The sequence below is a fragment of the Harpia harpyja genome, chromosome 7, assembly GCF_026419915.1.
Source record: "Harpia harpyja isolate bHarHar1 chromosome 7, bHarHar1 primary haplotype, whole genome shotgun sequence".
Lineage (NCBI taxonomy): Eukaryota > Metazoa > Chordata > Aves > Accipitriformes > Accipitridae > Harpia > Harpia harpyja.
In genome coordinates, this window is record NC_068946.1 from 46,309,477 (window position 1) to 46,327,096 (window position 17,620).

General features: G+C 47.8%; 1 protein-coding gene across 4 annotated transcripts in view; it reads right to left on the reverse strand.

Moving 5' to 3' along the window:
- The window catches only part of HEG1 (heart development protein with EGF like domains 1), a 56,277-nt gene that overhangs the window by 16,487 nt on the left and 22,170 nt on the right, over nt 1–17,620 (reverse strand). For 2 of the 4 annotated variants that reach the window (XM_052791849.1, XM_052791846.1), the window contains exons 5-17: nt 17,139–17,321; nt 16,335–16,637; nt 15,610–15,924; nt 14,217–14,543; nt 13,002–13,307; nt 11,980–12,309; nt 10,973–11,272; nt 10,095–10,436; nt 7,734–9,098; nt 5,363–5,482; nt 3,633–3,727; nt 2,273–2,331; nt 1,650–1,810 (exon numbers count right to left, since the gene is read on the reverse strand). In XM_052791849.1, the coding sequence (XP_052647809.1) occupies nt 1,650–1,810; nt 2,273–2,331; nt 3,633–3,727; nt 5,363–5,482; nt 7,734–9,098; nt 10,095–10,436; nt 10,973–11,272; nt 11,980–12,309; nt 13,002–13,307; nt 14,217–14,543; nt 15,610–15,924; nt 16,335–16,637; nt 17,139–17,321 (4,206 nt within the window). The remainder of the gene's footprint in view (nt 1–1,649; nt 1,811–2,272; nt 2,332–3,632; nt 3,728–5,362; nt 5,483–7,733; nt 9,099–10,094; nt 10,437–10,972; nt 11,273–11,979; nt 12,310–13,001; nt 13,308–14,216; nt 14,544–15,609; nt 15,925–16,334; nt 16,638–17,138; nt 17,322–17,620) is intronic. The other 2 variants (XM_052791847.1, XM_052791848.1) reach the window with 2 other exon arrangements.

A 17,620-nucleotide genomic window follows, 5' to 3' on the forward strand; every position in this document is an offset into this window, starting at 1 on the left:
TTTAAAATAATATTTGTTCCATTAGGAGACAGTCAACATTACACAATGTCAGCATTTCTTACGTATCTACCATCATTTGTACAGGCAAATAGAGGGGACAAGTAATAAATGCTTCAGCTTGGAGGCAGAAGGAGAAATGAAAAAGAAAAACTTGGTTTGGCTCAAGCTGAAACACATTCACCCCCTGAGACTGTTCAACAAATCAATTTTCAAGTTTATAGCAAGCAAAACATTTTGCTCAGCCCAAAACAATTTTTTTTCCATTTCAGTATTAAGCACTGCATTTCTTAATTTTTCAAACAAAGAATTTGTCCTTTCATTTACATTACTTTGAAGCAGTGTTTTACTTTATAAAGTCAGATTTGTTACAATGAGTATTCAGCAAAACTGTGGGTAAATGATGATAATTGTGTCATCGAATTTACATTTTTGACTGGGAGGTCAGACTAAATGGAATGAACAAATGAAAAGATATTCATGAGAAATAGGATTTTATGGAAAATATGTCACTTGTTTGGCATTGACCTTTTATAAACCTCTCCCTGTTAGATGCATCATCTTTTTTTTTTTGATCTGACATCTTTTCATTAAGTACTTACTTACACAAGAACATAACTTGTTTCTTATTCTGCTTATTTCAAGTCAGAAGTAGACTTTACCAGAAGCACTGTATCAGAGGTAATATCAGGCTAGATATAATCTGAGTGGGTCTACCAAAATAATTTAATGCAATCCGTGGTGGAGTGTGGCTTTAAAATATGGCACGTTAAAATAAAAGCACATGCTAAATTTCTCATCTTCATGTTTACTTTGCCAAAACGATCCGAGGGGTTTCCCACTACACCCAGGCTAAGCACTGCCGCCCTTCGCCCTCAAAGCCAAACCTCGAAGCCTCGAACCCCAAAGTCACAGAGCTCTGCATGCAGAAGTCTCCCTGCAGGAGCCCATCTTTCAAGGGTGCTCACTCCCTGCATCCTGCAGGTACCTCTCACGCCCAAATCTCCTCTATCACTCCCTTGGAAAGGGAGGACCAGGAGGTGCAGGGCACGGGGCTGCCACCACCGATAGGGTCCACCTGGAGAAGGTCCTGCCCAACACTGATGTACTTCTCCAGGCCTCTCTGTGCCACAACCATGTTCCCCTTCAGCAGGTAGAAGATCGGTACAGAAATCAAAAGCTTTTAATTGTGAACCATTTTGACAACCTGCAACACTGAAATTGGGCAGGCAGGAGAGCGCAGGTCCCCGCGTAGCCTCCAGCAGCTCGAATTGACTTCACCGGGGGGTTTTGTCTCTTGGCTTTCATGCGGTTTCCCCAACCGTGCGGGTGGAATTAAGACTTATGGGGTTTTGATCTGGCCGGGGCCCGGTGTCACATCCCAGAGATGAAAGGCTGCCCTACAATGCCTCTAATCCTGTGCTGTGTGATGTTTTCACAGAGAGGCAGATTTCTCACACATGTGGTGAAGATAAGGCTTGATATCTGTATCGCTTTTGTACTGCGAGGCTCTTAAGATGACTGCCATTTAAATAAGATAAAAAAGATTCAGAGGGGTTTTTCCAAACGCCAAAATCTTTCTCCCCCTGTTATAAAAGAAGCCAAATAAAACATCCCTTTCCCCTCTCATCACAGTCCCTCCAGATATTTACCTCTGTGGAGTGGTTTCAGGCTGGAGATGAATTGGCAGGCTTCGGTGGGGGATTTGCAAGCTCGAATGTAGCTTTTCACACTGCTGACAACGTCGTAGAAAGTCACGTTGGATGCTAAAGAGAACGTGGATTGCACTGAAACATGCACAAAATTTGCCTCCCTAACAGAAAACAAAACAAAACAGCCCTGAGTACCACGGGTCAGTCTGATGTCATCGTTAGCACCTTATACATAGGACTCTTATTAACGCAAGCGATGCTTATCACAGACACAATATTACATACATACTGAAACAGCCATGCATTGTAACAGACCTTAAAAACAAGACAAACTTACACAGAGAGGTAAATTTGGGGCTGGAAGGGGTGCTGGTAGCTCACATTGAAACCAGCCATAAATCCCTCCTTTTGTCAGCTCACAAGCCCGTCCCCAGGCCGCTCAGGCCCCGAGGAGGGTACCAGGAGAGCTGGGCAAGGTGGTCAGGCATTCCCCATGCCCTGCGCTGCCGCTGGGCCAGATTGAATCAAATCCAGCACTGACTCAAAACGGAGAACGTGGATCTGAAGTTGAACATCCCAAACAATCGAGTTTCTCATTCTTCCCCTGGTAGCCTTAGCCTTACCTGGTCGCCTTAACGGTGGAGTGGTGGTACCCTGGCAAGCCCGACAGTGATGCATTGAGCTGCAAGGAAGGAGAGAGCAGCTGTTAGTGTCCTGGGAGATGATGGAGGGAGGCAGCCCAGCAGGACGCAGCAGGCAACGGTCCTCCTGGGTCACCAACACCATCCCCTGCATTCGCCAGAGCTGCCTGCTGAGGCTGAGGCAGTTTTGAGCATCCCAGCAGTTCATCTGCTCGATAAGAAAGATGCGCCGTCCTGTTGCTAGCAAGGGACGGCCAAAGTCACCATCACGCAGCCTTGGACAGGAACGACGACCCAGGGATTTTGACATGAGCATCTGCCTGGGGCCCCACTGTGCAACGACTGCAAAGGCCAAGGATGAGCCAGAAGCCAGTGGGGATAGAGCCCCGTGCGAGGCTGAGCTCAAAGCGGCACCCTTGGAGACTGCACATCTTCCAAGGACCTTCCCTCCCCCTGGATCCAGGCGGTTGTTTGTGTTCACTCCTCAGCACAAGCCATGCAGGCAGCATCAAGGCGACTCACCGCAGCTCCCCCCTCCTTTGGCAGCATCTCCAAATCACCTACTCCAAAAAGAGTTGGGATGAACAGCAGCCAGCCCAGGAAATGCTAACAGGACAAACTCATGCATACAATGATCTCGCTAAAAAATGCATAGAGATGTACCTATCCCCAGCCCAGGGGTCTTTTTGGAGCAACTGATGGCACAACATATAGGGAAGCCACCAGATCAGCCAGCGCTTGCTCTCAACTGACCGAGGGCCACATGGTCGCGATAGCATGGCTGGGAAACTCCACCAAAAGGAAGGTATGTTTGGGTGGGTGCTGCTGCTGTGCTTCATCCCGTAGGGTTTGGCTAAGAGCAAGGTGGCACCACCTGCAGTCCAACCCACCCCAGCACCTGTGAGATTTACTGATGAACGGTGAAGCCCAGAGTTACTGTTTTAATGTTTGACCTTGGAGGAGCACTAATGCCCTTTTGAGGTCTGGAAAAGGTGATGCAGCCAGAAGACACTAGGAAAGGATGGAGGCTATAGAAGCGTGAACCCAGACACACCACTTCATGAAAAAGGCTTCAGGATTTTCTGGGCAGATGTGCTGTCTTAAGCCCCATAGGAGCCAGATCACTCTGTTGCTGTCTTGACAGCCAGGGCAGGGGAGAGAAGCGTGCTGAGATTTAAAAGTGTACATGTCACCAGTCCTACTTACACCAGACCAGGATGGTTCAATGATTAAAAAGGCTAAATCCATGCTACACAGCCTTGTGGCTTCCCGTGACAACTGTAAGAGAAGCGAAGGGGACCTGTCCCATCAGCATAGCCAAAGTCCTGGCAATGACACTCACCATTGACAGGATTTCACCCTCGACGTGGACGAGCTCTGCATACTTCCCATGGGTAATATTAAGTTTCAGGGGGACCTGGCCGATAAATATTCTTACTAAAAAGCAGAATAAGACAAGTTAGTCGGAACATATGTCTCTGTGTCATGTGTAGCTGTGGTTTCATCTGCCTTACATGAGAGACTGTCTGCATGGTAAACCCCTTCATGCAGCGAACAGAAAACTCACATCTGAGAGTCACTGCCCCAATAAAGCAAAGTCCCAGCCTTCAGATTTTTCCCAAGGGTTGCTGCGATGTTCCTACAGCCCCAGTCAAATTCCAGAGCTCAATGCTGCTGAACAGCCAGCATTTCACCGCAGTGTTCATACATTTCATATAGAAACACAGACTAATTTAAAAGGACCCCCGAACACAGAGAGAGCTGGGTAAACTTAGTTACAAGACAGTTCCAGGTACCAAAGCTATTTATAATAATTTGGGGTAAACGTGTCAAATCTCTTACCCCTCCCTGCAATGGAAAGAAAGCAAATCAGCAAGTCAAAATAAAGCACTGTAGAAAGGACATTTTCATTTTTCAAATTGTTGGACAGAATGAGCAATGACATTTGAAAAGAGGTCCAAAAGATGCATTTTTCCATGCTTAGATTCATATTTGATTCATGGCAGCAGAATGCAATAATCCGAGTTGTCCAGACTCGGAGAGATAATATCCCTAAATCTTGTATTAAGTGTCATGAGATACTCGGTGGAAATGAGAACTCAGAGCTCCAGTTTTATGTTCTGCCAGAAAAACAAATACAGTTGCAGATAACATTATAAAGCCTCCAATTCTTTCCCATTTTTTCCCATCCACAGAGCCTATCTTCACCACAAATTTTATACCAGACAGTTCTAATGTAACAACTCTGGGTAAAAATAAGATGAGAATCACCTTCATAGTATTTCTATAAGCTGCCCGTATCCCAGTTCAAGGCATAATCAAAACAACTCTCTAAATTAGAAGCTGACACATTCCAACTTGAAGAAATGTTTCAAAACACCCTTCAGGGACACCTCACCCATGTTTCCTTAGCAAAATTTCCATGCTTCTAATCCTCACTGATTAAGGGTCAGAAGAAACTCTAGCAAAACAAATTCCCCTTTACAATGGGACATTGTAAGTCCTTGAGATTGAGAGTCCTCTAATAGAAAGGAAGGGGTCAGAACCTGAGTTCCAACTAATAACTGTGCTGCATGAAAAATGCTAAAGGTACGAAACAAGACCTTGATCTTACAAAGACTTTCACGGCTGCTTAATTTTCTGCACATGGCTGATCCCGCTGAAGCCAGGTTACACAATAGCCCCACTCACTTCTCCCAAGTCAAGCACCGTCGCCCGGGTTTGCAGGGCTGGGAGCTACGATAAGCTGCTGAATGCTTTTTGGGAGTTGTAAAACACATTAGGAACAGAAGGGGCACATCTGTCCTTACTAACAAGCCTGAGCCCCCCTCTCTGTGGCTGTGTTTTTAAGAAACCCTCAGCTATCACTGTGCCTGCTCCCCACGGCAGCCCAACATGACAGGCATTAGACGCTGCACTTGTATAAACAGTAAAAGGCTCTTGTTAAAAGTGGTGGTTGGGAGGAACATTAAGCTCCCAAAGTAGTCTGAGCCTAGGTTAATTTATTTTAGAAGATTAGAGATAATTATTTCCATCTTTTTCTCCCCTGGTTTTTCACTTTTGTTTTCTTACCTAAATTGCACTTTCCTTTTTCCAGCTCGTATCCAAGAGGACACTGACAGATATAGGAGCCACGGGTGTTGTTGCAGGTGGCCAGTGCAGGACAAGGGTTGGAAAGACATTTATCCACATCTACAAAAGCAGAAAAAAACCCAGGCTAGAGTTACAGAATCACAAAAATCATCAACTGTTGGGCTAAAAAAGATCAGCTTGGCTCCTCTTCTGTGACCCCCTGAGCATTATCAGATGCTTCATTGCATCATTTGCACTTACTATTTAGCCTGTTCTTAATTATTCCGTTGGAGCTGAAAGAATAAATACAAACTACTTTCTTGTGAGTATTCATTCAAAAGCCCTTGGGATCCAGTGTTGGCCCATGTTAATATGAACACCCAGCTTGTCTGCAGCACTGCTTATCTGCAGATCTCAGGGTGCTTTTCAAAGACAAACAACCCTACAGTTATGGATGGAGAGACCGACGAAGGGACCTCGACAGACAGAGCTAGACACGGGAGCACAGGCTCCTTCACCAAACTCCTGCCCTTTTCATCCAAGCCCTGTTTCTGTGATCCAAAGCTAGTGCTTGAACACTGATGCAGTCTGTAGGTTACCCAGTGATGGTGGAGGCACACCTGGCTGCCCTCACCTCCTTCACCGGGGTTGCAGCCACCTCCGTGCCAGGCTGGGGATGGTCACAGCAGCGATACCTGTCTGTGCCAGCGCTCATAATGCACTTCCCGCTGGGCAAGCAAGGGCTTGGGAAGCAGACACCAACTGTGAAATACGGAGTATCAGGGGATTAATGACTGTAGTCTCAGATGCTTCATAGATTAGCCAACTCAAACTGCAAATTCTGGAGAAGATATCCAATACTTCCCTTTGAAAAAAAAACATGTCCTGGTCAAAAATGATCCTCCTGCTGTGTGTATGACTCACACGAGCACATACGCATGTCACACATGTGTACAAGGGCAGACCGTAGGCAGGGCTGTGGACCTGCCGGCGACAAAGTGCTACGAGACAAGCAAGACAGCTTACACACCACTCGTGCCTATTTTGCGGCTGCTGCCAAGCACTGCAGCAGAGGCAGGAAGGATGGGCTCTGTGGTTAAAGCAAAAAGCACAAGAGCCAAACCCGTGTGTATATTTCTGACAGTGCCGCGATACCCTCTGGCATCACGCAGGCCCTGCAGACCAGACAGTCCTGAGCCGACCTCTGCGTCAGGACACACACCATTTGATGCAATGTCCATGTCTCGACTAGCCTGGCATAGCTACCTCAGCATCAGCGAGAAGGAGATTTTGCTGATCTAAGCAGCCAGAAATGAGTGGGCATATTTTAAAACACTGGCTTTCACTTTGCCATCCTTCAGTGTACAGCGGGGACAAGGGCAGCTGCTTCTCTCACAGCATTGAGTGCCCACGTACAAAGCACCATGTCCGAGGCAGCAAAAGGATCTTTTGCCTTCTGGTAAAGGGCAAAACTTGGTATTTAAAGGAAAGAGTAAATTGGCAAAAGTGTGAATCAGTTGGTAAAAGGGATATGTTACCCTAATTTTTCAATAAAAAAAAAAAATCCACTCCCCTACAGTGAATTTTTCTGCATGAAGCCATAGCTATAATTAAAACCAATCAGCCTGAGCAATAACCTTTAAATACTTAATTACTGGATGAAATATATACTATTGCCAGTATTTCACCAAGATTAATGCAATTAGCACACACAATATCCCACAGTGGCACGAGGGCCAGGCTCCTGAACTTTAAACACACAGTCGATTTCCGTTCATATAAAACTTTGGTCAATGTATTTATGTGAGAAGATATGGAGCCTGGCAGCGGTAATAAATGATTGTGACAACACACTCAGGAAAGCTACAGCACGTAGCCTACCAGGAAAAGCAACAGGCCCTTGAGTAGGAGGTTATTTAGTGAGGTGGGGAGAAAACGACCATAGGTCATTATAACAGAAGTTCCAACACAAATACCAAGTGCTAGCCAATGGCCTTTTCTCATGAATAAGATAGATATTGATCAATATTGATTGATATTGTTGACCATTCAACAAATAGAAAATGTATCCTATGTTTACCTGGAAGGCCAGTCAGCTTTTTTTTCTTAAAATTCTCAAATTTCAGCTTAAGATTTCTATCAGAAATGTTCACCAAAATGCTCACCCTTTTCCAGCAGTTCAGCTTGATTGCTAAACCCTTAGCGTAAAAATACCAACATGGAGACTGAGTTCTTATCCTCAAACGCTGCTCACCACAGACTTGTCATACATACATACATAACCCTTCAAAGACCCTTAAAGTGGCACCCAGGTGTTCCTAGCCCCCTCGTCCCCAGCCCCACCACTGATGAGCGCCATTAGACATGTTACCTGTTGCTGGAGACGACATCCTCAGCCTGGCTGTGCTACTCGACAGAGGAACAGTGGTTGATTTGGTAGCAGCCAAAGTAGTTGCAATGCTTACAGTGGTCTTGCTGGTTGGAGGGACTTCAGAAGGACTCGTAACAGGGATGTTTTCCTCGGTGACTTTACCAGGCCTTGCAGTGGTGGGATCCACAGCTTCTGTGCTTTCACCAGTGGTATACACGTGCTTAGTGGCAGCTGGCGTTTGAGCTCTGTGGGCTTTCATGGTGCTAGCATCACCTGGGGTTGGCTGGCGACTGGCCAGTGTTGTCAGCACAGGAGGATTCACCGTGGTCAGTGCTACCGCAGGGACGGTGACACTGCGGTTTGTTGCACTTGGTGAGGGACTAAGGGGAGCACCCATTGGCCCAGCCCGTGGGGCATCGCTGGCTGTGGTGAGCAGCGGCGTTGCCTTCCCAAAGCTGCCCCCCTGAGCAGTGGCAGCTCTCGGCAAGGTGGTCTCCGTTACCGTTGTGGGAACGGACACAGACATGATGTGTCCACCAAGCTGCTCTGTGGGTGCTGTAGGGAGAGGAGACCCAGTGGAGGTGAAGGCGGTCCTGTTTTGGGGCTGGTGCGTGACATTGTGCTTGTTGGAACCTCTGGGAGAGCTCCCAGCCACGGCGGCTGTGGAGGGCACCCGCCTGACCACAGTCGTAGCTACAGAGGTGCTTGCTTGATCACTGTCGTTGGACTGCGAGACAGATGATGGTGACGAAAACAGAGGCAATAAAGATGCTAAAGAATAAGATGGGGAAAGCAATGAGGAAGTGGGCAAGGAGGACGACAAAGCCTGCAGAGGGGGGGAAGATGCCATCACAGAGGACGAGAGTGGCTCAGATGATTCTGATGATGTAAACAGGTAAGTTGGTGGTGGTGTTGATGACAGCGAGTGATGCAGTGATGACAGTGAGGAAGAGGCTGGAAATGCTGATGAAGATAGAGATGGTCTACCAGTGGTCAACAACTCAGAGTCAGTGTTGAAAAGAGTTGTATTTTGTACGCTGCCTGCAGAAGCAGAAGTCAACGGTTTGGAAGAGTGTACCAGCAACGGCTCTGTAGATGGTTCAACAAAACTGCCATCGCTGGATACGTTGCTCCTCCTGTCCTGCGCCACAGAAGATTTTGATGAATCAGAAGGGCTGGAAATTTCAGCAAAAAAGGTGGAACTTTCTGAGGAGTCAGCAGAGGTGCTGCTATTAGAGATAGACAGAAGGGTCCTTTCTCCTCCTCTGGTATATGTGGTTGAAATGTATGTGCCGTCCGTATGAGAAACCGAGGTCCTTTTCTCAGCATCAACGCTACTGACTGGCTGATGGCTACTTGAAAAGCCTGGAGTAAAAGGACAAAATATATTAGAAAGACAGAGTAATATGAAAGTATTTTGATGTCACATTAAAATCACTTGCTAAATACATGAAATGTTCTTGTCAGTGAACTGGTCCATGCTCTTCTAAAAATTTAGAGCACCATCCAAGCATGGATATTGAATTAGGAGACTTCTGCACTCCTTAACTGATTCTAAAATTATGAACTCGGACAGACAAAAGGCTCCCGTGAAACTTGTAGTTTCCTAAAACACTGTTCTTCCAGTATTGCTTTTCTAATGTGACTGAGCACTTATCGTTCCATGATATTTTGTGGCAAGCTAAGCAGGAAAAAACATCTGTTCCCTTTATCACTCAGAATTTATGAAATTCATATCATCTCCCTCTTGTCCTCCATTCCCAACTAAAGAATATCCATCTTCTTCAGTCGATTTGTTTTTAGACACAGTGAACTTCATGCCTCTGCAGGATGAAATTATTACATTATGTTAATTTGCAGCTTATCATGAACTCATTGATTGAAAACTTTGCAGTCAGGAAATCCTAAATGAGTAGCACATCAGTCTGCAAAAAAATCAGATTATTTAGCATAAAAGGTGCAGTCAATCTTCTAATACGAATTTCAGGATGTACAGCTACGTTCATCAATCTCTAAAAATAAAAAATAGGGTATTGATAATTTGCTTTAATTCTAGAATTGACTTAGGTCATCATGAAACACTTCTGAAAGCATGACCCAAAAGAACCCGGTTAGGATGCAAAAAAATAATGCGGCCATCAAAACAGAAGAGTTTCCCTGCTCAGGTTCATGGTTTCACTTCTGGAATGATTCCCCAGCTAGGTGGGGTCTGGCTTTGAGTCCTTTGACGAAAACAGCCCCCTGAGTGAACCCGCAGGTGGCATCGCGTGTATTAATGAATGAGAACTTTGTATACAACATAGATAAATGCAGGACAATGTGAACTTCCCCCTCCCAAAATGTACACCGGGAGACACTAACTTGTGAGATCATTTTGGAAAGAAGAGTACGTAGGTATCTTGGAAGAACGTGTGAAGAGCGTCTCCGTCGCAAAGCCCGCGAAGCCCCCACTGCTGGTGGAGGTGTTGGCTGTCCGGCTCTGCTCCACTGACGCAGGCTGAGCCGGCCCTGGAGAGCTGGTGGTTTCGGCATAGGAAGCGGAGTTCTCTGTGCCACCGGCCAGCGTGCCATCCGTCACCGAGTGCAGCATCCTTTCTCCACCGCCAGCAGACGTGGATGAACTGTACGCAGGATCAGGGATGGAGCTGGACATCCTTTCCCCAGCACTTGAGCTGCTTAGGGAGTGATGGCTGCTGCCCACGGCTGGAATAGGATCAAAAAGCAGGCATCCGATTTTATCATCTCAGAGCAGAGAGCACTTGTGAGTTTTACAATAATTCTGTCTGGAAATGCAGATTAATAAAATTGCACAGGTAAACACAGATTAAATACAGATTAAGCAGGTCTTACACATCTGTCACCTTAAATGTGGATTTAACACACAAAGCCTACTCCAAAGAAGCAGGACTGTCCAAATACAGAAGGACAGTTGGTACCATTACAGTCATAATGGCATATTTATGTTATTCATAATTATCACCCCAACCCAGGCAGGTAGTAGATGTGTCCTACAGCAGAAAGCTACACATCTCATACCTGAGACTTTTTTGTTAAGCATCAACAGCTGCAGATATACAACACCAAGGTGCAGAATCACCACTGCTTATAAATCCTGCCCATGATACCTGCAACAGCTCTGACACACGTTGGTGGTCATATCAACCCCGTGGAAGAGGGGAAGGGAGAGGCAGTGGGTTTTTCCTAATTCAAATGCCATCCCGGAGTTCAGAAAAACTCACTGGAAGGTTCACCAGCGGCTGAGAAGTAGGTGGAGACCCTCGATGAAAGGGTGACCTTGGGCTCTGGGTACCCTGCTTGGCTGGAGGAGACGTGTCCCACTCCAGGCCATGCTGTGGAGGATGGGAAGGGGCTGGTGCGGGGCTCCCCGTCTGTGTCTGGGTGAGACGTGGGGCTTTCCGCTGCTGTGCTCCACGTGCCACTGTTAGCTGCAGCCTGAGATGTCCCCTCCTTCTGGCTCGAGAGTGTGGTCGAGATGTATGTGGTCTCAGTAGGAGCACCAGAAACTCTTCTTCCTCTCTCTGGAATTGCAAAGAAAAGATATACATAGATATATATATAAAAATATATGTTTTGTATATTGATAATACCTTTGAGGTCTCTACAGGGACTAAAATCTGAGTATTTCAATCCCCACAGCAAAGGTGGCACTTGGTGATCAACACCACTTATTTGCTAAGTGGGGTTCCCAGGCAATCTGTACTTTTCCCCTTTACACCAGAAAAATAAAACAGATTGGGGTGCATGGCATTTCCGAAGGAGAACAGTGGCAGGGAGGTAGGACCTGGTCTTGAACGTCCTGCAGAAAATTCCCTTCAGCGGATCAGTGGGTTTCAAACCAGCTCTGTTGGGGCCCTGGCAGCCGAGCTGAGGCTGAAACACACAATAACTGGGATATAAGGGACGGCGAAAGATCTACCGATCCCTTGCCACATCTTGTGCCAGGCTCCCCCGGTTGGAGGGCTGAGGTCAAGGCTCCATAGCAGCCTTCACATGTGGCCCAGAAGAGCTGCCTGGCCACCCAGTTCCCAAGAGGAGAAGCGCTGCCCCAAGTACTGTGTGGTGAATAACTCACCAACCATGCAGTGCTCAGACGCCCTTCACTAGAAACCAGGCTTACTAAAAAGGCAAATCTAGTTCAAAGCTAGAAAAGGGAAGGCGAGAGCTCGGGAGGAGGGTGAGGAGGAGGGATGTCCTCCACAGCAAACCGGAAAACCACAAGACCCACCTGAAGCACTTGGTGAAGGCGAAGGCACTGAAATGCTGGGAGAAAACGCAGGCACCGACTTCGTTGGAAGCTCACCGAGTCCTGCACCACTCTGCGAAACATCGCTCTGCCTCGCAGGCTCTGTTGCCGATGAGGACGGTGGAAGGACCATGTCCAAGGAGCCGGTGCAGGGCGGAGCGGGAGGGGAGCTCCCAGCCGTGCTGGATGCTGCGCGGGCGTCTGACGCGGGCACTGTGCTCCTCTCCCCGCTGCTGGTGGCTATCACTGAGCTGGGCGTACTGGTGCGAGGGGTGTCGGGCAGGCGTCCTCCTGTAGCTGAGGTCCCTTCTGCTGAGAAAGGGCAAAGCAAAATGGATTTATACACCCTAAGCTATAAACAGGTGGGCGTGCTCTCTTCCATCACCACCCTTAGGCTGACGGCACAGATACAACGTGGCAGATGATCCAAACCTGGAGAAAATGCTAACTGAAGAAGCAAGGCTTTCTTGTGCAAGGAGGGACTGCTCACAGGAGGACACCCTGCAGAGGGCACTAGGAACAAGTCATGGGAGTGCTGTTGGGTTTGCTTCTCCTCCACCCTGCTCCCAGTGCCGCAGCCCAGCTGCAGGCATCACGCACCCGTGGTGAGCGAGGTGGGGTTACAGCGGCACGGATACTCGAAACAAAGCATGGCAGGCTTGTATGGGATCAGTAAATACTGCATTTGCATCCCAGGGCGAGAGTAAGGAATGACTGGAGTTGCCTTCTGTTTGTATAAACACAGCCAACGGGGCAGTCTTGAAATTGTGCTGTCTCAGAAAACACACCAAAACTTGGGGCCAGACCGCTCTTGCAGTAAGGCTGGGTTTTTCTGGTGACTAAATGCAGAAAACAGCTAATGCATTTTTCTCTGGAAGTTGAAATTTTCCTCCATAATGCCCAGTGACATTCTCCAGCATCTTCTAGCATGCCCTCACTCCTCCATACAAAGCAGATGTTTGAGGTCTACAGATAGAAGCCCCACGAGGATGGGCAGAGCTCACCTGGGGAAGTGCTTTCCGAAGAAGATGGCGAGCCTGTGAGCAACAGGTCTGTGGACAACATGGTGGCACCTCTGCTGCCACCAATCTGGGCTCCCAAAGAGCTCTCCTGCTCTGGAGAGCTGATGTTTTCGGTACCAGTGGTGGAAATCTCTGTTGTTTGGGCCAGTCTGGTGCTGGCTGGCAGAGACCTTAACGTCCTCCCTCCACCCTTGGTGGCTGTCGTGGAAACAGAGGTACTAGTGGTAGGGAAATCGGTTCTTCTCTCTGTTGACAGGATGCCGAGTGACACATGGCTGCTTCCAGTAGCTAAGATGTGATAAAGAAACAATTTACATTTTTACACATGTGAAACTACAGATAAACAGACGAGCTTTCTTCTAGTAGCAGCCAGAGGCAGCAAGTACATGCACAAGTAGAAAATATGAGAAGATGTCAATCCAGAGAAAATAGGCAATTTGCAAAGATGTGAATCCTTCCTACAGAAATTTGTCTTCTAAAAACCACGGTTCGATGCCAAGAAAAGTGCTGTTACATAAAAACTGTTGAACTACTAATGCTGTGCACTTGATTTCACCATTATGTGCCTAAGTGCACTCCATGCTGCTAGAACAAACAAATACCCTAACAACCCAGAAAAGCCTGGAAATTGGTTCAGACAAGGCACAACGCTGATCGGTGTGAAGGTCTTAGGGAAGAAGTCTGAAGAAATGGGATCGGGCGATCAGACCCTTTCAGCACTGCAGCAGACCAAACAGCGGCATGAAGGACCTCAGAGAGCACATTCAAAGTTGCCTTAAATTTGTTGAGCTGGTTCAATTTCTGGGAAGCAGCATGATCCAAGGGGTAGGACAGAGGGCAAGAACTGAAGTCTGGTGCCTGGGAGTGCAGGGACATGGTCTAATCCTTGCTTGCTTAGTTCTCTTGCCTATAAAATGGAGATAGCAACTGGAGATAGTAAAAAAAGAATCGTGATTTGAAAGCTAATTATTTTTCTTGGCATAATGAAACTTTCCACACATCTACCCTTTCTGTAAAAAACCCAAACCACATTTTTTGGTCAAGCAAGAGCTGAAATATTTCAGACACAAAATCACACACATCCTTCCAAACAATATATCCTGCATAGCAGAGAAGAGTCAGGCAAGTGTAAGATACAGTAACAGTCCTCTTTTTACTCACAAGAAAAATGGTATTTCACTCCTAACTTGAGCTCACCTGGGGAAGGACCTTCCGAAAGAGAGTGTGTTAGTGAAGGGTCTGCCACCCGCTCAGTGAAATCTGTGATTTCTCTGGACCCAGGAACTCCATAGGTGTCTCTCACAGAAGACGCGGATGAGGATTGGATCGTGCCCAAGGTCCTGTACATGCCACTGCTGGACGTGGAGACTTCTGCTGCCCATCGGCTGGTGCCTGTGGCAGACCCTGGGGGCCTCCCGCCGCTGCCGGTGGCCGTGGCTGAAATGAAAGTGCTGGTGGGAGAGGAAGCAAGGGGGTTCTTCTCTGTCGTTGAGCTGTTAACTGGTCGGTCGCTGCTTCTGACACCTAAGATACAATAAAGCCAGGTTTGATTTATGCATATTGAGCTATACCTTTGAGGGATTGTTTGTACAGCATACATTTCTACACTGTTCGTTGAGAAACTGAATAGACCAAGCTCTCAATCTGGAAAAGGTGCTGCTCTGGGAAGAGGTGAATCCCTTACGTTCAAGCACATGTGGCTTACAAAAAGTCATGAAAATCTCAACTTAAACCCATGTTTTCTAGCTGCAGGCTGTGCACAATACCTAATTTATGCATTTAAGCTGCCTTTGAGCCTGTTTAAATAAGGAGTATACACCTCTAACTTCAAACCAAATCTAGAGGATGAGCTAAACCAGGCCTGGTTTACATTTTCTAGTGACAGTCCAGAGAGCCAAGCTGCTGTCTTAGTGCTGGGCTGACGGCACGGCTGTGGGGCCGGACACAGCCTCACCCATAAGATGCTCAGAAACACCCCAGTGCCCCAGCCTGGTGTTTGACCCAGCCTGATTTACCCCACATTTAGCAGGCGTGCTGCCCCAGGGCTCTCCCAAACCGCAGCGCTGGGGATGCCAATATTTCACCAGCTCACCAGGAGCAGGAGCTGCACTCACAGAGCAATGGGCTTAATTGTGAATTGATGGTGAATGGTGGGGCAGAGCTTATTTGGGACCACTCCAAGGGCACGGGGCGAGTCAGCACTGTCGTGGCCGTGGGGACTCCCAAAATGCCGCCGCTCTTACAGACCAGCCTGCGTGGCAGACGCAGCATCAGGCGATGGCTGCAAATCCCCAGCAAACGTGTCTCTGGCAGGGAAAAAGTGCATGCACTTATTTCTAACCGATGGCTGCTTTTCCCAGCATGGGAATTTCATTAGCAATGAGGACACTGATGTTTTTCACTTTTTCACCCAAAAACAGAGATCCACTCCCACCCTTCCCACCAGCCCCGCTGTCAGCCTGATGCAGCCAGTAATAAAAATATCCATGTATCCAATAGTAACTGATGGCCATATCTAAAGAAAAACAGTGTGTGGATGCGAAATCTTGTCCAGCCCCAAAGCAGCCAGCTTTCAGACTAACAAATTTACCTCTGAAAGTACTTTCGGAGGCAGAGAGGGAGCTTGTGAGCAAAGGCTCCCCGGGAGGCTCTGGGAGATCGGTGTCTTCCCGTGAGCCGTTAGGATGGCGTGTCCCGGTCCCCGAGGAAGAGAGGGTCCCCCGCAAAGAGCTGGTGGGGTCGGTGCTGGTGGCAGAGCCCCTCGTCACCCTGGCTGTGCGGCTGTTTGCGGGGGACCCCGGTGCCCCCGCTGCCACGCTGGGCACGTCAGCGCTGTGGGCGTCCGAGTGCAGCGTCGCCTCTTCTGCAGCAGCGATGCTCTTGGGTTCGTAATTGCTGCTAAAGGCTAAAAAAAGGAGAAAAGAAATATAAAACTGCATACACTGTGAATGAAAACAGCTGGGTAGGCTTCATCCCGCTATCAGTAGATGTAGACAACGTATGTGTGAATATTCAATACGGAAATATTTAATACTGGGAAATCATTAAGACAGCGAAAAAAATGGTCTCTATATAGGAACTCATGAAGTTATTGCTTGCAAAATTCAACTGAAAGTTTTCAAGGAAAATCTATCCTCCTCTTCCAACAAGAATAATATTTATCCATACTTTCATTTCTGTGAAATGTTTTTAAATGTACAGAATGTGCCAAATACAATATTATTCCTCCTTTCTTTAAAATAAAAAGGATGTATTTTGTTTATAAAGAGTCTTTAAATAATGTTCTGAGTTATACAGCTAGCTATCGAAACTCACTTGTGGAAGCGCTTTCCAAAGCAGACGGTGAGCCTGTGAGTAACGGGTCTGTGGCATCTCTGCCACCACCACCCTGGGTTCCCAAAGACATCCCAGGGGACTGGGTCTGGTCTGAAGAGCTGGTGATTTCGGTACCAGAGGTGGAAATCTCTGCTGCATCGGCCAGCCTGGTACTGGCTGGCAGAGACCTTAACGTCCTCTCTCCACCCTTGGTGGCTGTTGTGGAAACAGAGGTGCTGGGGAAATCTGAAACTCTCCTCTCCGTGGCCGAGACGTTGGATGGATGGTAGCTGCTTCCAATGGCTACGGCACAATAAAAAAACCTGGATTTATACATATGAAATTATAAACAGATGGATCCATTTTCTTCCCAGATGCTTACAGCGCACATGCAGATATTAAGCATAGGAAGTTTTCAATCTGGACAAAGTGCTTTTCTGGAAAGGCATGAATCCCTTCGTCGCAGAAAGACCTTGCACAAAACCCGGGGCTCGCTGCCAGGACAGCACGGCTTCATGAGAGCCACGGCGGCTCGGCCAGTGGGAAACCACACGGGACAAGGACTGCAGGGACTTGCCTTTAAATCCCACCTTTGCTCTAAGACTAGTGGAAATAGGCTCAGGCACTCTCAGTTATTTTTTTGTAGCTTGAACACAGCATCAAACAACGAAGCGGGGGAACCTGAGTGTGGCCACATTCCCATATGAGCCTGCAGCTCACTACACATCCCGGGGCTTAACGGGACACAAGGAAAAATGCTTAAGGAAGCACAAAATAGGGTAAAACAACAAATCGTAGACTAACCGAGCTCACCCGTGGCAGTGCTTTCTGAAGCTGGGTGAGAAGGGGCGAGCTGGTGCTCTGTGGAGGACCCAGGGAAACGTTCCCACGCTGGGGCCACTGAGGAGGGTGCCAAGGCCAGGGACTGAGCCGTGGAGACGGGCGCTGCCCTTCGGATACCGGACTTCGGGTTTTCTGCAGCCCCAGCTGCTGTGACAGAGGGAAGGGATGTGTCAGTGTGAGAACCCAATGCTTTCAATAGTTCATGTGGAGTGGGGCAAAGTCTCCGTTTTCGAGCGCTCCAAAAATTAGCTGCTTGCAAAGCAAGCGAGGGGAAGCCGCGAAGCCCAGGAATCTCGGGGGTTTTGTCCTGTACAGGTTATTGAAGCACGGGCATCTCACCCTGTCTAGCTGAGAGCAAACCCAGCCGGCATGGCCGTGAGCGTGGGTTACCAACACAGCTCAGGTGGGACACACAGCTCAGGTGGGGCTGGGACCTTGCCTTT